Here is a 24,028-nt window from a genome sequence, read left to right as displayed (position 1 = left end):
GATAAGTAAACAACTTCAGACTCTTCCCACAGTTTCAGTCTCCTTTTCCTTTAAGCTTTTTAGCATTAATATCGATCCACTGGGTAGCGTCCTCCGGCTTCTGGAAAAAATGAATTTTATCAAACGCCACCACCCTCAGTCTTGCTGGGAACATCATGGAATACTGCACACCCAATTCCCTCAGCCGTCTCTTGATACCCGTGAACATCATCCGTTGTTTCTGCACCAGAGTAGAATAGTCTGGGTATATAGCAATCTTTTGACCTTCAACTGTCAGATCCGTCATGTCTCTGGCCTTCCTCAGGATAATGTCTCTGTCTCTATAGTTTAGGATTTTGGCGAGCATGGTACGGGGATTCGCTCCAGGGACAGGTGGTTTCGGCGGGACCCTATGCGCTCTTTCTACCGCGAACACTTTTGTTAGCGCCATATCTCCAAATGTCTCTAACAGCCATTTTTCAATATATTCCGTTGGATTCCTCCCTTCTGCTTTTTCAGGGATGCCCACTATGCGAATATTATTTCTTCTGGACCTGTTCTCAAGGTCCTCATTTTTCGCAGCCAATTCAGCAATTGCTTGAGTGAACTTTTTCTCTGCTTTTTGCAGCTGCACTATATGATCTTCTGCAGTGCTCACTCTCTCCTCTACCTCCCCCACACGTTTGTCAATCTTCTGCATGGCTGCGTTTATCTGGGCTGTGTCCCCCTTAACCTCCTGTATCTGTATGGTCAGAGATTGTTTACATGAAGAGACTAGCGCAAAAACGTCTCTTAGGGTAGGCTCAGCTTCTGGCGCCATTTCCTCGGGTCCCCCTTCTGCCACCGCCATTTTACTCTCCTTTCTCCCCTGTTGTACCTCATGTTCTCCTGCTGGGCTCTCCTCCTCCTCCTCCTCTTCGGTATCAGCTCCGGCTCCCTCCTCTGCGGCCTCCGCTCTCGCAAACTGCTGGAGCTTTGCCGCTACCTCCATACGCTTTCTGCATGCGGCGTTCTCCTTGTCTGCCTTTTCCCTCAAGTCGGCGCCATCTTGGATTGCGCCTGCATCCCCGGCTCCCGCGTCCTTCTGCCGTCTCCTGGTCATGTTCGTCGGTTCCAGCGCTACCGAACAGCACCGCCGGCCTCTCCAAGTCTCCCCGCAGCCAGTAAGCCCCCGCAGGGACCAAACAGCAGCGGCTCTGCAGGATTTTACAATATACAGCGGCGGGAGCTCACAGCCGCACGTCCGCTCACATGGACTCTCAGGCCACGCCCCCTTCACTACAGTTTCTAACGCAGAGCCGTGAAAATTAAAAAATCTTTTTTTTCCCACAAAACTTATTTTTTAGCCCCCAGTTTTATATTTTCCCAAGGGTAACAGGAGAAATTGGACCCCAAAAGTTGTTGTCCAATTTGTCCTGAGTACGCTGATACCCCATATGTTGGGGTAAACTCCTGTTTGGGCACACGGGAGAGCTCGGAAGGAAAGGAGCACTGTTTTACTTTTTCAACGCAGAATTGGCTGGAATTGAGATCGGACGCCATGTCGCATTTGGAGAGCCCCTGATGTGCCTAAACAGTGGAAACCCCCCAATTATAACTGAAACCCTAATCCAAACACACCCCTAACCCTAATTCCAATGGTAACCCTAACCACACCTCTAACTCAGACACACCCCTAACCCTAATCCCAACCCTATTCCCAACCGCAAATGTAATCCAAACCCTAACCCTAACTTTAGCCCCAACCCTAACTGTAGCCTTAACCCTAACTGTAGCCTTAACCCTAACTGTGGCCTTTACCCTAGCCCTAACCCTAGCCCTAACCATAACCCTAGCCCTAACCCTAGCCCTAGTCCTAACCCTAGCCCTAACCCTAGCCCTAACCCTAACCCTAGCCCTAACCCTAACCCTAGCCCTAACCCTATCCCTAACCCTAACCCTAGCCCTAACCCTATCCCTAACCCTAACCCTAGCCCTAGCCCTAACCCTAATGGGAAAATGGAAATAAATACATTTTTTAAATTTTTTTTTATTTTTCCCTAACTAAGGGGGTGATGAAGGGAGGTTTGATTTACTTTTATAGCGGGTTTTTTAGCGGATTTTTATGATTTGCAGCCGTCACTCACTGAAAGACGCTTTTTATTGCAAAAAATATTTTTTGCGTTACCACATTTTGAGAGCTATAATTTTTCCATATTTGAGTCCACAGAGTCATGTGAGGTCTTGTTTTTTGCGGGACGAGTTGACGTTTTTATTGGTAACACTTTCGGGCAAGTGACATTTTTTAATCGCTTTTTATTCCGATTTTTGTGAGGCAGAATTAGCAAAAACCAGCTATTCATGAATTTCTTTTGGGGGAGGCGTTTATACCGTTCCGCGTTTGGTAAAATTGATAAAGCAGTTTTATTCTTCGGGTCAGTACGATTACAGCGATACCTCAGTTATATCATTTTTTTATGTTTTGGTGCTTTTATACGATAAAAACTATTTTATAGAAAAAATAATTATTTTTGCATCGCTTTATTCTGAGGACTATAACTTTTTTATTTTTTTGCTGATGTTGCTGTATGGCGGCTCGTTTTTTGCGGGACAAGATGACGCTTTCAGCGGTACCATGGTTATTTACATCTGTCTTTTTGATCGCGTGTTATTCCACTTTTTGTTCGGCGGTATGATAATAAAGCATTGTTTTTTGCCTCGTTTTTTTTTTTTTCTTACGGTGTTTACTGAAGGGGTTAACTAGTGGGCCAGTTTTATAGGTCGGGTTGTTGCGGACGTGGCGATACTAAATATGTGTACTTTTATTGTTTTGTTTTTTTTATTTAGATAAAGAAATGTATTTATGGGAATAATATTTTTTTTCTCATTATTTAGGATTTTTATTTTTTTATTTTTTTTACACACTTGTAAAAAAATTTTTTAACTTTTTTACTTTGTCCCAGGGGGGAAAAATACAGATCGGTGATCTGCCAGTTTGCACAGCACTCTGGCAGATCACTTATCTGTCTCAGAGCGCTGCAGCGTTACCAAGTGCCTGCTCTGAGCAGGCACTTGGTAAGCCACCTCCCTCCCTGCAGGACCCGGATCCGTGGCCATCTTGGATCCGGGACTTGCTGCAGGAGGCAGGTACGGAGACCCCCGGAGCAACGCGATCACATCGCGTTGCTGCGGGGGTCTCAGGGAAGCCCGCAGGGAGCCCCCTCCCTGCGCGATGCTTCCCTGCACCGCCGGCACATCGCGATCATGTTTGATCGCGGTGTGCCGGAGGTTAATGTGCCGGGGCCGGTCCGTGACCGCTCCTGGCACATAGTGCCGGGTGTCAGCTGCGATAAGCAGCTGACACCCGGCCGCGATCGGCCGCGCTCCCCCCGTGAGCGCGGCCGATCGCCTATGACGTACTTTTCCGTCCTTGGGAAGTAAAGCCCACCCCACATGGACGGAATAGTACGTCTGATGGCAGAAAGGGGTTAAAAAAGACATTCAAAAACTGGAACAAGTTTAGAGAAGAGCTACCAGGATGGATGGTGAGCGGACTGCAAAGTATGTTATATGACGAACGGTCAAAGGATCTGGGAACGTTTAACTTGCAGAAAAAAAGGATAAGAGGAGACGTAATAGTGGTCTACAAATATCTGAAGGGCTGTCACAGTGTAGAGGGATCATCATTAATCTCATGAGAAGTAATGGAATGAAACTGAAAGGGAGAAGATTCAGATTAGATATTAAAAAAACTTTTTGACAGTGAGGGTGATCAATGAGTGGAACAGGCTGCCACGAGAGGTGGTGAGTTCTCCTTCAATGGAAGACTTCAAACAGAGGCTGGACAGACATCTGTTTGAGATGGTTTAGTAAATCCTGCATTGATCAGGGGGTTGGACACGATGACCCCAGAGGTCCCTTCCAACTCTAACATTCTAGCATTCTATGATTATTTGAGGTTGGTAATTCTTAGGTGCCTTGGTCCATCCAGAAATAGAATGGGTTGGTGTTGCCTTGCTTTTTTTTATTTTTGTTTCAATCTATCTTTCTGAGGTCAAAAAATGAATAATTGACCTATTGTAATGGCATCACTCATCTTAATGGATCAATAAATGATTCATTAGTTTGACCTTGGAGTGCTTCCTCTATTTTTGGATATTATTGAGGTTTGGTTTTGCCTGGAGGAGTTTGCACCCATTTTCCATTTTTACTGTTGCTGGTGCTGCACCAGTTTTTTGTCTTCCATATCTATCTATTTCTTTCCCTCTCTCTTTCTTTCTATGCATCTATCTATTTGAAATGCTGGACTTAACGGGTAATTCCCATTATTGAAAGTTATCACTTATGACATGTACAGGTGCTTCTCACAAAATTAGAATATCACCAAAAGTTAATTTATTTCAGATCTTCAATACAAAAAGTAAAACTCATATATTATATAGAGTCATTGCACACAGAGTGATCTATGCCAAGTGTTTATTTCTGTTAATGTTGATGATTATTGCTTACAGCCAATGAAAACCCAAAAGTCATTATCTCAGTAAATTAGAATACTTTATAACACCAGCTTGAAAAATGATTTTAAAATCTGAAGTATTGGCCCACTGAAATGTATGTTCAGTAAATGCACTCAATACTTGGTCGGGCTCCTTTTGCATCAACTACTGCATCAATGCGGCGTGGCATGGTGGCGATCAGCCTGTGGCACTGCTGAGGGGTTATGGAAGCCCAGGTTGCGTTGATAGCAGCCTTCAGCTCATCAGCATTGTTGGGTCTGGTGTCTCTCATCTTCCACTTGATAATATCCATAGATTCTCTATGGGGTTAAGGTCACGCGAGTTTGCTGCCAATCAAGCCCAGTGATACTGTTGTGTGTAAACCAGGTATTGGTACTTTTGGCCGTGTGGACACGGGCCAAGTCCTGCTGGAGAATGACATTTCCATCTCCAAAGATCTTGTCGGCAGAGGGAACCATGAAGAGCTCTAACATTTCCTGGTAGACGGCTGCACTGACTTTGGTCTTGATAAAACACAGTGGACCTACACCAGCAGATGACATGGCTCCCCAAACCATCACTGATTGTGGAGACCTGACACTAGACCTCCAGCATCTTGGATTGTGGCCTCTCCACTCTTCCTCCAGACTCCGGGACCTTGATTTCCAAATGAAATGCAAAATTTACTTCCATCTGAAAACAACACCTTGGACCACTGACAACAGTCCAGTTCTTTTCTCCTTGGCCCAGGAAAGACGCTTCTGGCGTTGTCTATTGGTCATGAGTGGCTGGACACAAGGAATGTGACACTTGTAACCCATGTCCTGGGCACGTCTGTGTGTGGTGGCTCTTGAAGCAATGACTCCAGCAGCAGTCCACTCCTTGTGAATCTCCTCCAAATTTTTGAATGACCTTTTCATAACAATCCTTTCAAGGCTGCGGTTATCCCGGTTGCTTGTGCACCTTTTTCTACCATACTTTTTCCTTACACTAAACTTTCCATTAATATGCTTGGATACAGCACTCTGTGAACAGCCGCTTCTTTAGCAATGACCTTTGTGGCTTCCCCTCCTTGTGGAGTGTGTCAGTGATGCCTTCTGGACATCTGTCAGGTCAGCAGTCTTCCCCATGATTGTGGAGGTACTGAAACAGACTAAGGGACCTTTTTAAATGCTTAGGAAGCCTTTGCTGGTGTTTTTTGTTAATTATTCTACGTTACTGAGATAATGGCTTTTGCTTTTTCATTGGCTGTAAGCCATAATCATCAACATTAACAGAAATAAACACTTGAAATAGATCACTCTGTGTGTAATGACTCCCAGCGGTCGGACCCCATTGATCAGAAAGTGTTGGGAATAACCATGTTAATTTTTTTTAATGGGTACCACAATTGAACTGCAATGGAAAAATGGCACCACTAGTTGAGAGACCTCTGACTTTACAGCAAGCCCTGCTCTCCTCATTTTTTGCTTCTACCTGCTTGAGTTTAGGAATCTACTGTATATTCACCCATTTGATTGAGGGTCCCATTGTTGGGACTACTGCAGAAAAATATTCATGACATTTCCTGTGAATACCCATAGAGGATCATGGCCATCTCTTCCTTTTCTGGCTCTCTTTTACATAAGTCAGTGGAACACCTAATCTATCGGACAAGGTATAGGCTATTAATCTATTTTCTTTGGATACTCCTTAATATGGGTTTTTTCACCTTTGGGAACACGTTTTTTTTTTTACTTAAATGTGTATATTTTTGTATACAAATAATTTTTGTAATCCACTTTCATGCAACATTTTTTCCCATTTGCCGTCTGTAGCCTCTTTGTTACACTGTCTATTGCTGGTTCTAGGATGGGTAACCTGAAAATTCACAAAAATAAAATGGTGCAATATTTTTTAATGAACCCAAAATGCAAAAATTATTTTAACGCCAAATGCCAACATTTAAGTAAAAAAATGAAAAAATAAATAAATAAAAAATGTCCCTACAAGTGGACAACTTGCAATTGGAGAACCATGGACAGGGGACAGGTGGTAGGTATTCAAGAAACGAATGTCAACTCAACCCTTATAGGTACCGTGTACCAAAACCTTGTCACCACTGTATCAGAACGGTCATTCCCATGTGAAAATGAGAATATGCAGGAGTTATTTATGGGTTATCTTACACCCCCAAAACAATTGGTCTATAAACAGAGATTGGTATTTGTACATACATGGCCTGTTGAGCTGGATTATGGACCGCCAAAATCATTACTTTTATTGGTTTTCATAGTCTTGCGAGTGGCAACTTGTACAACTCTCTATTGTCTGTTCACAGTACATTGCGGCAATTCACAGCCCTACTCTTATAATCCAGTAGTAATGTGATGTAATTTACGTCATTTTCATTCATATAAATCTTTTTTTTTGCTAGTAAATTCTAGGACAAAAATGAATCTACATAAAAGTACGGCGCATGATAACCTTGACTACGTTTTTATAGCTCTACACTTTACGTATTATTTAACTGTCACTTCTCTTATACACATTATATTCTGCTCTGCAAAGTTTAAAAATATCCCCAAAAATAAGTTCCCAGTAGAAATAAATGTCTGAGTCATCCTCTAAAGACAAGTTACTGTCTCCTAATTATATCTGGTTCATCTAAAGTAGGCAAAACTAATGGCAAAAAAGCAGTTCCTAGAGCAATTCTCAGATAACTAAAAAAAAAAGGCTATATTCGAGCTGAAGGCAGAAAAAGCTAACATTATTACCTATCTAGTCACAAAAGCCTTACAGTCGCCTGAAAAAAATTAGTTTCTGCTTCTGTGGTACCTTTAAAAAGGTTTTCTTATAATGCATGAATGTCTGTGATTAGGGTACCCATAGCGGTTCCCAAATAATACAAGTGACCAAAATGCCTGTCAAAAATGGTGTTAGTATCACTCCATAACTATGGAAAATTTGCCATTCAGTAGCGTGGGTGACCAACACTGTAGGAGCTTTAAAGGGATTGTCTCATTAACATAAGCAGTAACATTTGATATTATGGTTCCCATAGCGGTTCCCAAATGTGTAAATATCAAAGTGCCTGTCAAAAGGCAACAGAACTGTGGAATACGAATCACTGTATATAGCACATAATGTATGTATAACGTATTGTCCGCAATCTCAACATATTATCCACCACCAAAACTTATTGTTTCCTCTGTATAAATCCCTGGTGAGGCCACATCTAAAATAAGGGATCAAGTTTTGGGCTCCACATTTAAAAATGAATATTCACAAATTAGAGTCAGTTCAAAGGTGGGCAATTACATTATTACAAGGGATGGAAGACCTCTCATATGATGAATGGTTGGAAAAGTGGGGCTTGTTTAGCTTAGGAAAAAGACGCCTCAGAGGAGATCTCATTTACATGTATAAATATATGTGTTGTCAATGCAAAGGACTTGCACATGACTTGTTCCTTCCAAAGACCATAGTAAGGACCAGGGGGCACTCATGCACTCATTACGGGTGGAAGAAAGGCGATCCCGGCAGGTAAATAGGAAAGGATTCTTTACACTTAGAGCAGTCAGACTGCAGAATGCCGACCACAACAGGTAGTAATGGCCGACACTATAACAGCTTTTGAAAAAGGGCTGGACGAATTCCTGATTGTGGGTTATAGTAAATTTAGTGACAAAATGTATAATGGGTGGAGAAAGGTTGAACGTGATGGATCGGGGTCTTTGTTTCAACCTATTTAATTATTATATATGGTATGTATCAGAAAAGTTGTTATCCAAGGACCTAGATGACCACCATTGTTAGAGCTTAGGTGCTTGCTTCTTGAATATTTATGAATTCAGTTATAGCTCCTAAATTGTTCTAAGGCGCCATACAGTTGTGCTCAAAAATTTACAAACCCCGGCAGAAGCAGAATTTTTGTTTTCTTGGCCTTTTTTTACAGAGAATATGAATGATAACACCAAGACTTTTTCTCCACTCATGGTTAGTGGTTGGATGAAGCCATTTATTGTCAAACTACTGTGTTTTCTCTTTTAAAATCATAATGACAACCCAAAACATCCAAATGACTCTGATCAAAAGTTCACATACCCTGGTGATTTTGGCCTGATAACATGCACAGAAGTTGACACAAATGGGGTAGAATGGGTACTAAAGCTAACATCCTCACCTGTGACAAATGTCAGGAAAATATGTATATTGCTTATACTGTATATTCTCTGTGGAGGAACAGTTCAACAATTAATATTTTCTAGGGATCATTTCCTCATATTGCAGGTTGATAATAATGCATCACTTGTATTTGCTAAATGTTTTTGATATTGTATCTCTTCATCTCTTTTCTTTGCAGCATTCTTTTTGCAGATGTGAAAGGATTCACCAACCTGTCCACCACCTTATCAGCACAAGAACTAGTCCGAATGTTAAATGAACTCTTTGCGAGGTTTGATCGCCTAGCACATGTGAGTTATAGAATACGCTGTTTTCACTCATAGAGAGATCATCGTGATGGGATTTTGTGATTAAAAGAATATGTGACCATAAGAAGAATGGCTAAAGTGGACATTCAGTAGATACAATTGTAATCTAAATGTCTCCTACTTATCCATGTCCATATTTGTATCAATGGGGAGCAGTATTATAGTAGTTATATTCCTGTACATGGGGGGCAGTATTATAGTAGTTATATTCTTGTATATAGGGGCAGTATTATAGTAGTTATATTCTTGTACATAGGAGCAGTATTATAGTAGATATATTCTTGTACATAGGAGGCAGTATTATAGTAGTTATATTCTTGTACATAGGGGCAGTATTATAGTAGTTATATTCTTATACATAGGAGGCAGTATTATAGCAGTTATATTCTTGTACATAGGAGCAGTATTATAGTAGTTATATTCTTGTACATAGGAGGCAGTATTATAGCAGTTATATTCTTGTACATAGAGGCAGTATTATAGTAGTTATATTCTTGTATATAGTGAGCAGTATTATAGTAGTTATATTCTTGTATATAGGAGCAGTATTATAGTAATTATATTCTTGTATATAGGGAGCAGTATTATAGTAGTTATATTCTTGTATATAGGAGCAGTATTATAGTAGTTATATTCTTGTATATAGGGAGCAGTATTATAGTAGTTATATTCCTGTACATGGGGGGCAGTATTATAGTAGTTATATTCTTGTACATAGCAGCAGTATTATAGTAGTCATATTCTTGTACATGGGGCAGTATTATACTAGTTATATTCTTGTACATAGTGGGCAGTATTATAGTAGTTATATTCTTGTACATGGGGGCAGTGTTATAGTAGTTATATTCTTGTACATAGAGGCAGTATTATAGTAGTTATATTCTTGTACATAGGAGTCAGTATTATAGCAGTTATATTCTTGTACATAGGGGCAGTATTATTGTAGTTATATTCTTGTATATAGTGAGCAGTATTATAGTAGTTATATTCTTGTACATAGGGGCAGTATTATAGTAGTTATATTCTTATACATAGGAGGCAGTATTATAGCAGTTATATTCTTGTACATAGGAGCAGTATTATAGTAGTTATATTCTTGTACATGGGGCAGTATTATAGTAGTTATATTCTTGTACATAGTGGGCAGTATTATAGTAGTTATATTCTTGTACATAGTGGACAGTATTATAGTAGTTATATTCTTGTACATAGAGGCAGTATTATAGTAGTTATATTCTTGTACATGGGGGCAGTATTATAGTAGTTATATTCTTGTACAAAGGGGACAGTGATATAGTAGTTATATTCTTGTACATGGGGCAGTATTATACTAGTTATATTCTTGTACATAGAGGCAGTATTATAGTAGTTATATTCTTGTACATGGAGGCAGTATTATACTAGTTATATTCTTGTACATAGAGGCAGTATTATAGTAGTTATATTCCTGTACATGGGGCAGTATTATAGTAGTTATATTCTTGTACAAAGGGGACAGTATTATAGTAGTTATATTCTTGTACATAGGGGCAGTATTATAGTAGTTATATTCTTGTACATAGGGGCAGTATTATAGTAGTTATATTCTTGTACATGGGGGCAGTATTATAGTAGTTATATTCTTGTACAAAGGGGACAGTATTATAGTAGTTATATTCTTGTACATAGGGGCAGTATTGTAGTAGTTATATTCTTGTACATAGGGGCAGTATTATAGTAGTTATATTCTTGTACATAGTGGGCAGTATTATAGTAGTTATATTCTTGTACATAGTGGACAGTATTATAGTAGTTATATTCTTGTACATAGGGGCAGTATTATAGTAGTTATATTCTTGTACATAGGGGCAGTATTATAGTAGTTATATTCTTGTACATAGGAGCAGTATTATAGTAGTTATATTCTTGTACATAGGAGCAGTATTAAAGTAGTTATATTCTTGTACATAGGGGCAGTATTATAGTAGTTATATTCTTGTACATAGTGGGCAGTATTATAGTAGTTATATTCTTGTACATGGGGGGCAGTATTGTAGTAGTTATATTCTTGTACATAGTGGGCAGTATTATAGTAGTTATATTCTTGTACATCGGGGCAGTATTATAGTAGTTATATTCTTGTACATAGGAGCAGTATTACAGTAGTTATATTCTTGTACATAGGGGCAGTATTATAGTAGTTATATTCTTGTACATAGGGGCAGTATTATAGTAGTTATATTCTTGTATATAGTGAGCAGTATTATAGTAGTTATATTCTTGTATATAGGAGCAGTATTATAGTAGTTATATTCTTGTATATAGGGGCAGTATTATAGTAGTTATATTCTTATACATAGGAGGCAGTATTATAGCAGTTATATTCTTGTACATAGGAGCAGTATTATAGTAGTTATATTCTTGTACATAGGAGGCAGTATTATAGCAGTTATATTCTTGTACATAGGGGCAGTATTATAGTAGTTATATTCTTGTATATAGGAGCAGTATTATAGTAATTATATTCTTGTATATAGGGAGCAGTATTATAGTAGTTATATTCTTGTACATAGGAGGCAGTATTATAGCAGTTATATTCTTGTATGTAGTGAGCAGTATTATAGTAGTTATATTCTTGTATATAGGAGCAGTATTATAGTAATTATATTCTTGTATATAGGGAGCAGTATTATAGTAGTTATATTCTTGTATATAGGAGCAGTATTATAGTAGTTATATTCTTGTATATAGGGAGCAGTATTATAGTAGTTATATTCCTGTACATGGGGGGCAGTATTATAGTAGTTATATTCCTGTACATGGGGGGCAGTATTATAGTAGTTATATTCTTGTACATAGGGGCAGTGTTATAGTAGTTATATTCTTGTACATAGGGGCAGTATTATAGTAGTTATATTCTTGTACATGGGGCAGTATTATAGTAGTTATATTCTTGTACAAAGGGGACAGTATTATAGTAGTTATATTCTTGTACATAGGGGCAGTATTATAGTAGTTATATTCTTGTACATAGGGGCAGTATCATAGTAGTTATATTCTTGTACATAGTGGACAGTATTATAGTAGTTATATTCTTGTACATAGGGGCAGTATTATAGTAGTTATATTCTTGTACATAGGGGCAGTATTATAGTAGTTATATTCTTGTACATAGGAGCAGTGTTATAGTAGTTATATTCTTGTACATAGGAGCAGTATTATAGTAGTTATATTCTTGTACATAGGGGCAGTATTATAGTAGTTATATTCTTGTACATAGTGGGCAGTATTATAGTAGTTATATTCTTGTACATGGGGGGCAGTATTGTAGTAGTTATATTCTTGTACATAGTGAGCAGTATTATAGTAGTTATATTCTTGTACATCGGGGCAGTATTATAGTAGTTATATTCTTGTACATAGGAGCAGTATTACAGTAGTTATATTCTTGTACATAGGGGCAGTATTATAGTAGTTATATTCTTGTATATAGGGAGCAGTATTATAGTAGTTATATTCTTGTATATAGGAGCAGTATTATAGTAGTTATATTCTTGTATATAGGGAGCAGTATTATAGTAGTTATATTCCTGTACATGGGGGGCAGTATTATAGTAGTTATATTCTTGTACATAGCAGCAGTATTATAGTAGTCATATTCTTGTACATGGGGCAGTATTATACTAGTTATATTCTTGTACATAGTGGGCAGTATTATAGTAGTTATATTCTTGTACATGGGGCAGTGTTATAGTAGTTATATTCTTGTACATAGAGGCAGTATTATAGTAGTTATATTCTTGTACATAGGAGTCAGTATTATAGCAGTTATATTCTTGTACATAGGGGCAGTATTATAGTAGTTATATTCTTGTATATAGTGAGCAGTATTATAGTAGTTATATTCTTGTACATAGGGGCAGTATTATAGTAGTTATATTCTTATACGTAGGAGGCAGTATTATAGCAGTTATATTCTTGTACATAGGAGCAGTATTATAGTAGTTATATTCTTGTACATGGGGCAGTATTATAGTAGTTATATTCTTGTACATAGTGGGCAGTATTATAGTAGTTATATTCTTGTACATAGTGGACAGTATTATAGTAGTTATATTCTTGTACATAGAGGCAGTATTATAGTAGTTATATTCTTGTACATGGGGGCAGTATTATAGTAGTTATATTCTTGTACAAAGGGGACAGTATTATAGTAGTTATATTCTTGTACATGGGGCAGTATTATACTAGTTATATTCTTGTACATAGAGGCAGTATTATAGTAGTTATATTCTTGTACATGGAGGCAGTATTATACTAGTTATATTCTTGTACATAGAGGCAGTATTATAGTAGTTATATTCCTGTACATGGGGCAGTATTATAGTAGTTATATTCTTGTACAAAGGGGACAGTATTATAGTAGTTATATTCTTGTACATAGGGGCAGTATTATAGTAGTTATATTCTTGTACATAGGGGCAGTATTATAGTAGTTATATTCTTGTACATGGGGGCAGTATTATAGTAGTTATATTCTTGTACAAAGGGGACAGTATTATAGTAGTTATATTCTTGTACATAGGGGCAGTATTATAGTAGTTATATTCTTGTACATAGGGGCAGTATTATAGTAGTTATATTCTTGTACATAGTGGGCAGTATTATAGTAGTTATATTCTTGTACATAGTGGACAGTATTATAGTAGTTATATTCTTGTACATAGGGGCAGTATTATAGTAGTTATATTCTTGTACATAGGGGCAGTATTATAGTAGTTATATTCTTGTACATAGGAGCAGTATTATAGTAGTTATATTCTTGTAAATAGGAGCAGTATTAAAGTAGTTATATTCTTGTACATAGGGGCAGTATTATAGTAGTTATATTCTTGTACATAGTGGGCAGTATTATAGTAGTTATATTCTTGTACATGGGGGGCAGTATTGTAGTAGTTATATTCTTGTTCATAGTGGGCAGTATTATAGTAGTTATATTCTTGTACATCGGGGCAGTATTATAGTAGTTATATTCTTGTACATAGGAGCAGTATTACAGTAGTTATATTCTTGTACATAGGGGCAGTATTATAGTAGTTATATTCTTGTACATAGGGGCAGTATTATAGTAGTTATATTCTTGTACATAGGGGGCAGTATTATAGTAGTTATATTCTAGTACACAGGAGCAGTATTATAGAAGTTATATTCTTGTACATTGTAACAGTATTATAATAGTTATATTCTTGTACATAGGGGCAGTATTATAGTAGTTATATTCTTGAACATAGGGGCAGTATTATAATAGTTATTTTCTTGTACATTGTAACAGTATTATAGTAGTTATATTATTGTACATAGGAGCAGTATTATAGTAGTCATATTCTTGTACATAGGGGCAGTATTATAGTAGTTATATTCTAGTACATAAGGAGTTACTAGTATGAAGAAAGCTATATTTTTCATTCCTCCAAAATACTCTGCAGTCTAGCTGAGTCATGATTATATTTGTGAGTGTAATGTGACTATCATGTAGTTGTGGAGACACGTTATTGTGGCCTTTGTGACTAGCTCTTTAACTTTACACCACCTTTATAAAATATACATGCCCCTGGCCGATGATTGCAGCAGTGGATAGGCACAGACATGGTATTGGGTTTCCGGTGAGCTCCTTTACTGTATCGTGGTTGTCAGGTTATTGCCCGGTGTCACTGATACCGAGTCACGGAAGCTTCTGCTCGGTGTCACTGTAGACATGAAGTTCATTCATTAACAAGTGACTGACTTGTTGTGTGACACGGACATTTGACGCCGCTGTGGTTTTTTCATCAATCTCCCTGACGGAGGGATCAGCCGGGTTCCGCATTTCGCGCTGACACAGTAGGGGATGAATATCGTTTCCCAGTGGTTTGTATGTCAAATCTTGTCATTAGCGATAATGGAGAGTCAGATTCATGTGTGATGCAATGAAGGGGTGAATAATTTCTCTAAATAAAAACGTTAATATCATTTCCAGTGAGGATTAGCCGTGTGGATGTGATTGGAGGCCTTCAGGACCACAGTCGCTTTGCTGTAGCCACATCCCCAGCTGTATTCATAATTCTGCTTTTTTACGGTGCAGGACATTGCTGGAGTTTAGGTGACTGAACAAGACTTATAATAGGCTCGATTGTTCTCAACACTGACTGTGAAGTGTGAACAGTAACCAGTAGCTTTTTAAATGCAGCTCTGGATGTGACTAGAGGATTTTCTTTGACTAGTCATGAATGAAACGTTAATACTGGAGTCATGCTACGTTCTTCTTACTAAACTATCAGGTGTATGAATAGAACGCAGACTACACGGAGTTGTTTGTAGTCTGTAGCCATGGGAATCTATTACTCTGCACTGAAGCTGTGCACTGAAGCAGAGGCTGCAAAATGGAGACTTTCCTTTATTTTAGATGCATTTGAGCAATCCCATTCATTCCTACCTCTCCTTCTGGTTTCTTTCTCTCTTTTCATTTTTTTCTTACCTGTATTTTTTCTTCATACTTCTTTTTTTCTCTTCTTTCTTTCTCTTTCCTTTCCTCTTTTCTTTTCTTTCTTTCTTTCTTTCTTTCTTTCTTTCTTTCTTTCTTTCTTTCTTTCTTTCTTTCTTTCTTTCTTTCCTTCTTTATTTATCTCTCTCTTTCCTCCTTACTTTCTTTTCTTCCATCTCTTTATTTTTCTTTCTTACATACCTTCTTTCATAATTTTCTTTGTTTACTTTTTTATTCTTTCTTTCTCTTTCTTCCTTTCTTTCTTTCTTTCTTTCTTTCTTTCTTTCTTTCTTTCTTTATCTTGCCTTCTTACTTTCTTTCCTTCCTTCTCTTTCTTTCCTAACTTATTTCTTAATTTTCTTTGTTCTCTCTGTTTTCTTTCCTTTTTCTCTTTCCTTGAATCTCTTTCTTTCTTTCTTTTTCTTTCTTTCTTTCTTTCTTTCTTTCTTTCTTTCTTTCTTTCTTTCTTTCTTTCTTTCTTTCTTTCTTTCTTTCTCTTGTGTCATTACTTTCTTTCCTTCCATCTTTTTCTTTCTTTCCTACCTTCTTTCTTAATTTTCTTTGTTCTCTCTTTTTTTCTTTCTTTCTTTCCCTTCTCTCTTTGATCTCTTTCTTTCAGGCTTTTCTTTCTTTCGTTCTTTCTTTCTTTCTTTCTTTCTTTCTTTCTTTCTTTCTTCCTTCCGTTCCTTTTTTATTTCTTTCTTTGTTTCTCTTGCCTCCTTATTTTCTTTCCATCCATCTCTTTCTTTTTCTTTCTTTCCTACCTTCTTTCTTAATTTTCTTTGTTCTCTCTGTCCTTCAATCCCTTTCTTTCAGGCTCTTTCCATCTTTCTTCTTTCCTTCCTTTTCCCTGCCTCCTTGGTTTGGGTTGTAACCATTGGTACATATAGGTCTGTATTAAAACTTTATACTCAAGCAGACTGCTACGTCAAATACATATTTTCTTCTCTGTTTCTTTCTTTCTCTTTTATTCTCTCTCTTTCTTTCTCTTGTTCTTTCCTTCTTCCCTTGTTACTGTAGCAGGCATACAGTGTATATTGCCACATCATCATTTTATTACGGCTTTTTATTAATTATACCTGCACTTTACTGGACTCTGAAACATATTTTTTTCTACTGTACTAAATCCTTTTTTTTGTGAAGCCACAAATACATTTAAAAATAGAGCAAATGATATTATGTCCTTCTTGAGCAGGACATCGAGGCAGACAGTCAATGATAACGTGATCGGCCTGTAGTGGCTGCCTTTTATGTTCTTAGGCTTTACCGTATATCTGATGAAGACTCGAAAGATCGCGGAAACTGAAACAAATCAATTGGCTTAATGAATAATATGATTTGCCGTAAGTTCAGAATGTAGCTAAAACTTTACAATGTCCTCTACACACGGCCACCAAACGCTCACGGTTTTCCCATAATATTGTCTATTATATGTCTGAAAGTCTAGACATTGTCCTGCAGTCTGGGACACGTCGGCATGAATTGTACCGTAAGGTATGGGACTTTCAGAGCTGTTTGTCCCAGGGCTGTAGCTGAGGTCTTACCTCCCCACCGTCCCAGATCCAGCGGGACATTCCGGAATTCGGGGTATGTCCCTACTTCAACCTACCTGTATCCCCAAGACACCGATTGCAGGGAACCATCCTAAAAAAAACTGGAGAACCCTGTTTTAAAATAGCAGTACAATCATCTTTATCACATACAATAACAGAATTATTATAGTACGTGATGAGACAACTTATTTAATATAACTTGTTGCTTTATTATATCACATGAAAATATGTTTTATTTAAAGCCATATATTATGTCTTAATATGACCGGCGGTAATTATTTTACCAACCATCAGAAGCAGTGTTTGCCGCGCTGTCATGAACATTACAGTGCAATAAACATCCAGTGTTCAGGCAGCCGAACACTAACATGTACTTACTGGTCAAGTCTGTGTTCGGTGTCCGTGCCCGAACAGTAGGTGTTCGGTACGGACACCGAGCTTTAGTGTTCGGGTTCATCCATCTCTAATTACAATGTGTGATAGACACTGGCTCTATTATGCTGTGTGGGGGGAATTATACTGTGGGGGGGGTTATGGGGACATCATACTGTGTGTGTGTGTAGGTGAGGGGCATTATAATGCGTGATATACACTGGTTGGATCATACTGTGTGGGGCATCATACTGTGTAGGGGGAGTATGGTAACATCATACTGTGTGTGGTTTATTATGGAGCATTATAATGTGTGATAGACACTGGCTGCATCATACTGTGTGAGGGCATTATACTGTGGGGGGTTATGTAGATATCATACTGTGTGTGGGGTGGTGTGAGACATTTTAACATATGATATACACTGCCTGCATCATACTGTGTGTGTGGGGAAGATTATGAGGGCATCATATTATATGTTGTGTATTATAGGGCATTGTAATGTGCGATAGACACTGGCTGCATTATACTGTGGGGGGGTTATGTGGATATCATACTATGTGTGGCGTGGTGAGAGACATTTTAACATATGATATACACTGCCTGCATCATACTGTGTGTGTGTGGGGAAGATTATGGGGGCATCACATTATTTGTGGTGTATTATAGGGCATTGTAATGTGCGGTAGACACTGGATGCATTATACTGTGTGGGGGCATTATACTGTGGGGGGGTTATGTGGATATCATACTGTGTGTGGGGTGGTGAGAGACATTTTAACATATGATATACACTGCCTGCATCATACTGTGTGTGTGGGGAGGATTATGGGGGCATCATATTATATGTGGTGTATTATAGGGCATTGTAATGTGCAATAGACACTGGCTGCATTATACTGTGTGGGGGCATTATACTGTGGGGGGGTTATGTGGATATCATACTGTGTGTGGGGTGGTGAGAGACATTTTAACATATGTTATACACTGCCTGCATCATACTGTGTGTGTGTGGGGAGGATTATGGGGGCATCATATTATATGTGGTGTATTATAGGGCATTGTAATGTGCAATAGACACTGGCTGCATTATACTGTGGGGGGGTTATGTGGATATCATACTGTGTGTGAGGTGGTGAGAGACATTTTAACATTTGATATATACTGCCTGCATCATACTGTGTGTGTGGGGAGGATTATGGGGGCATCATATCATATGTGGTGTATTATAGGGCATTGTAATGTGCAATAGACACTGGCTGCATTATACTGTGTGGGGGCATTATACTGTGGGGGGTTATGTGGATATCATACTGTGTGTGGGGTGGTGAGAGACATTTTAACTTATGATATACACTGCCTGCATCATACTGTGTGTGTGGGGAAGATTATGGGGGCATCATATTATATGTGGTGTATTATAGGGCATTGTAATGTGCGATAGACACTGGCTGCATTATACTGTGGGGGGTTATGTGGATATCATACTGTGTGTGGGGTGGTGAGAGACATTTTAACATATGATATACACTGCCTGCATCATACTGTTTGTGTGGGGAGGATTATGGGGGCATCATATTATATGTGGTGTATTATAGGGCATTGTAATGTGCAATAGACACTGGCTGCATTATAGTGTGGGGGGGTTATGTGGATATCATACTGTGTGTGAGGTGGTGAGAGACATTTTAACATATGATATACACTGCCTGCATCATACTGTGTGTGTGGGGAGGATTATGGGGGCATCATATTATATGTGGTGTATTATAGGGCATTGTAATGTGCAATAGACACTGGCTGCATTATAGTGTGGGGGGGTTATGTGGATATCATACTGTGTGTGAGGTGGTGAGAGACATTTTAACATATGATATACACTGCCTGCATCATACTGTGTGTGTGGGGAGGATTATGGGGGCATCATATTATATGTGGTGTATTATAGGGCATTGTAATGTGCAATAGACACTGGCTGCATTATAGTGTGGGGGGGTTATGTGGATATCATACTGTGTGTGAGGTGGTGAGAGACATTTTAACATATGATATACACTGCCTGCATCATACTGTGTGTGTGGGGAGGATTATGGGGGCATCATATTATATGTGGTGTATTATAGGGCATTGTAATGTGCAATAGACACTGGCTGCACTATACTGTGTGGGGGCATTATACTGTGGAGGGGTTATGTGGATATCATACTGTGTGTGGGGTGGTGAGAGACATTTTAACTTATGATATACACTGCCTGCATCATACTGTGTGTTTGTGGGGAAGATTATGGGGGCATCATATTATATGTGGTGTATTATAGGGCATTGTAATGTGCGATAGACACTGGCTGCATTATACTGTGGGGGGGTTATGTGGATATCATACTGTGTGTGGGGTGGTGAGAGACATTTTAACATATGATATACACTGCCTGCATCATACTGTGTGTGTGGGGAAGATTATGGGGGCATCATATTATATGTGGTATATTATAGGGCATTGTAATGTGCGATAGACACTGGCTGCATTATACTGTATGGGGGCATTATACTGTGGGGGGTGGGGGTTATGTGGATATCATACTGTGTGAGGGGTGGTGAGACACATTTTAACATATGATATATACTGCCTGCATCATACTGTGTGTGTGGGGAGGATTATCGGGGCATCATATTATATGTGATGTATTATAGGGCATTGTAATGTGCAATAGATACTGGCTGCATTATACTGTGTGGGGGCATTGAAATGTGTAGGAGGTAGGCTATGGGGTCATCATTAACTGTGTAAAGGACTCCAGCCTCATCATACTTTTTAGGGGAACTGTGGGTGCTTCATATTGTGTGGGTGGCACTGTGGGGTTATACAGTGTGGTGGCACTGTGGGAAACATCATTTCATGGGTGAAGTAGACTCTGGGGGCATCATACTGTGAGGGTGACTATGTAGGAGTAATACTTTATGTGGACACACTATTGGGGCATAAAACTGTGTGGACAGCACTGTGTGGTTATACTTTGTGTAGGGCCTCTTTTGGGAAGCATCATTCTATGTAGGGGGGATAGTACTGTGGGGGCACCATACTGTGTGTATGGGGGCATCATACTGTGTGTATGGGGCCACTCTAGGACTCACACTGTGTGTGAGCACTGCTGGGACATCATAATGTGTGGGAGGCACTGTGAGGGAATAATACTTGTGTGGGACCACTGTGGGAATCACACTATATGTGTGGGCACTGTGAGGGTGATGAAAAGGGTATCATACTGTATGGGACCACTAATGTTTTCACTAGGGGCAAGATTTATGTTTTGTTACTCGTAAAGGACGGGGCAAAGTTAGGGTCGTGGCTTAACGTAAAATAAATACTGACATGGCGCGCTTCGCGTAGAGCTGTCTGGGTCCTTCTTTCCTAACTTTCAAAGTTGTGAGGTATATCTAGAGAAGTTACAGACACAGCAGTCACAATCCAGCCCTGATGACAACACCCGTTATGAAATCCTGTCCAAGTTATTAATGTTCACCAGATCCCTCCATAGAATAGGTCTCACCTAGCCCCCAGCAAAATCTGCAAATAGTGTTTTCCACACAAAAGCCGTAGAACACAGATTATCATCTGACCTTAAGGAATGAAAGAAGAACTTCTAGGAGGCAAAATCAATGTCTCAATCACTGGGCTTCATCTCTGTCTGGTTTAACTTCCACATTTGCAGCTAATTGGAATTTTGGCGTAGGAAAGAATGACATTCAGATAAGCCAATCATTTACCGTGACATGAATTTACATGATTGTTTCTTCTATGTCCTTTTACTGCCTTCATGTTTTAACTTTCCAAATTGCAAAAGGCCATAAAGGGAATGTAGACTTTGGTTGATTTCATGCATATTGAAAATATATTATATTTCTAGAGTGAATCTTAACAGCAATCTATTATCATTCTTAACCACTTCTTTGCCTGTTTGTGTCCTTCTGCAATGCTCAGTAAAGTAAGAGGGGATAGAAGAGCGAAGTTACAACTTGAGGCCACGAAGGGCATCCTAGGGCTCCTACCCAGTTGGGGACCACAACCCTCTTCCTACTGCCCAAGATTGATCGTATCTATCTATCCTTTATCTATCTATTATCTATCTGTCACGGTTCCACCCGTCAGGGTGTCTGGGATGCAGTTACTGACAGCTCTGCCGTCCAATCTGGTATAGGGGTGTGCTGAAGCTGTCAGTACTTTGATTGACAGCATGACCATCCGGTCTGGTTCAGGGGCGTGCTCAGCTGTTGGTGTGTTGATTGACAGTTCAACTAGCCAATCTGTGACTGGGAGGCATCGGCTGTTTCAGGGTAATGACCATGCCTAATTAACTGAGCAGCTTCTCGCAGACCACTACCAGACGTACATTCATCTTGTGAGGTTTTTGCTCCCTGTGCCTTGAGATCGATATGCTTGATCTGTTGCCTGACCTTGTACTTCGTTCTGATACATGCTATGTTTTCCTTCGAGAACCAAGTGTCATCAACATTCATTAACTGTGGGTCTGCTGCTAACTTTATTGATTCAGGATTGGTTCTGAAGTTAGGGTTAGGGACAGTTAGATTAGAAAGACCCATTCAAATCATCGCCCTTGACAAGACACCGTTAGCTCACAATTTGGTCAATAGTGCAACGGTGAATTTCACTCTCCAAGTGGAGGCACTCCACTCCATCTGCTGTTTTGTGTTGGATAATTTACCTGCTGGATTGGTACTGTCGTTTCCATGGTTACAGATGCACAAACTAGTTATTGATTGGTGTCTGAAGAAGATTTTGAAATGGAGCTCCAACTGTTCTAAGAAATGTCTAAAAAATTTACAAATATGATCCGCTAGTTCGGAGGGACTTCCGGGGTACCTGAAGTACTTTGGAGCTGTGTTCTTGGAAAAAGAGGCGAAGCTACTACCTCCCCATCTTCCCTATGATTGTGCTATTGATCTTATTCCTAGCTCCAAAACGATTTGTCGGGGCCTGAACGGACCGCCATGAAAGAATATGTTAAAGAAAGTTTACAGAAGGATCATATCCATCCTTCCTCCTCCCCTGTAGTTGCTGGATTTTTCTTTGTTAAAAAGAAAGATGGGGGTCTCCGTTCCTTGCCTTGATTTCCAAGAACTAAACAAGATCACGGTTAAAAATACCAACCCACTTCCACCCATCCCCTATCTATATATAATCAGCCTCTGGGGGCAAAGGGTGTTTCTAAACTTGATCTTAGAGGGGCTTACAATTTGATGCGCATCCGGAAGGGTGATGAGTGGAAAATGGCGTTTCTAACGTCTGAGGGTCTGTTTGAAAACCTTGTCATGCCTTTTGGATTATCTAATGCACCTGCTGTGTTTAATAATTTTATGAATGATATTTTCTCTGATTGCATTGGAAGATTTGTTGTAGTATACCTTGATGACATTCTAATTTTTTCATCAGACTTGGGCAATCACCAGGGGAGCATGTCTGTGTGGTGTTACAGAAATTGAGGGAGAACTAAATTAGAGAAATCTGTTTTTTCTGTTCAGGAAATCTCTTTCTTGGGGTTTATTTTGGCAGCAGAAGGGTTTAAAATGAACACCGGGAAGGTGCAGGCCATAATTGATTGGGTTCAACCTCGTGATCTTAAGGCTTTGCAGCATTTTCTGGGATTCTCCAACTATTATAGAAAAGTTATCAAGGGGTTTTCACAAATTGTTAAACCACTTACTGACCTTACACGTAAGGGGGTGAATCTCAAGGTTTGGTCCCAGGGGGCTATCAGGGCTTTTGAAAGATTAAATGTGTTTTGTGTCCGCACCCATTCTGACCCAACCTGATTTCCAACAACCGTTCATTGTGGAAGTGGATGCTTCGGAGATCGGAGTGGGGGCAGTCTTATCGCAGGGGCCCAAAACTCTGACTAACCTGTATCCATGTACTTTTTTTTCTAAAAAAATTTCACCAGCAGAGAGAAATTATGATGTTGGGAATCGGGAGTTACTTCCCATCAAATTGACATTTTTGGAGGCATTTTTTGGAGGTGGCAGTTCATCCAGTTACGTGAATTTAGCTTACATTGAATCAGCTAAAAGGTTAACTCCTAGACAGGCCAGATGATCCTTGTTTTTCTCTCGATTTAATTTTTCTATTACATTCAGGCCAGGGTCTAAGAATGTGAAAGCTGATGCTTTATCTCGTAGTCTAGATTTCATTTCTCCTCCAGAACCTCCATCCTCCATTATTCCTCAGGGTATTGTGGTGTCTATGGTATCCTCGGAGCTGGAAGAGGAGATTGGTAAATCCCAGTCGTTGGCTCCTTCTACTCCCCCAGGGTCCAAATTATTTGTGCCTGTGTACCTAAGGTTGCGGGTGTTACAGGTATTTCATGTTTCCATTTAAAATGGCCATCCTGGGGTTACTGCCACAAGGAAAGCCATCGATAGACTTTTTTGGTGGCCATCCATGCATAAGGATATTAAAGATTTTGTATCTGCTTGTGAAGTCTGCGCACGTGCCAAAATCAGTCATGGCCGGCCAGCTAGGGAATTGGCTCCATTACCTATTTCAGAAAGCCCATGGACTCATTTGTCTATGGATTTCATTAAAGATTTGCCTCTGTCTGATGGGAAGACTGCTATCTGGGTGGTAGTTGATCGATTCAGCAAACAAGCTCATTTTGTTCC

General features: G+C 39.3%; 1 protein-coding gene across 2 annotated transcripts in view; it reads left to right on the top strand.

Annotated features, from left to right (window-relative positions):
- ADCY8 (adenylate cyclase 8) overlaps window positions 1–24,028 on the top strand; it is a 376,530-nt gene that overhangs the window by 183,241 nt on the left and 169,261 nt on the right. For both annotated transcript variants that reach the window (XM_069731929.1, XM_069731928.1), the window contains exon 4: window positions 8,800–8,911. In XM_069731929.1, coding sequence (XP_069588030.1) covers window positions 8,800–8,911 — 112 coding nt within the window. The remainder of the gene's footprint in view (window positions 1–8,799; window positions 8,912–24,028) is intronic.

This window comes from Ranitomeya imitator, chromosome 6 (assembly GCF_032444005.1).
Source record: "Ranitomeya imitator isolate aRanImi1 chromosome 6, aRanImi1.pri, whole genome shotgun sequence".
Classification (NCBI taxonomy): Eukaryota; Metazoa; Chordata; class Amphibia; order Anura; family Dendrobatidae; genus Ranitomeya; species Ranitomeya imitator.
Note: the sequence above shows the minus strand (reverse complement) of the source record. Positions and strands in the feature narration are given on the sequence as shown.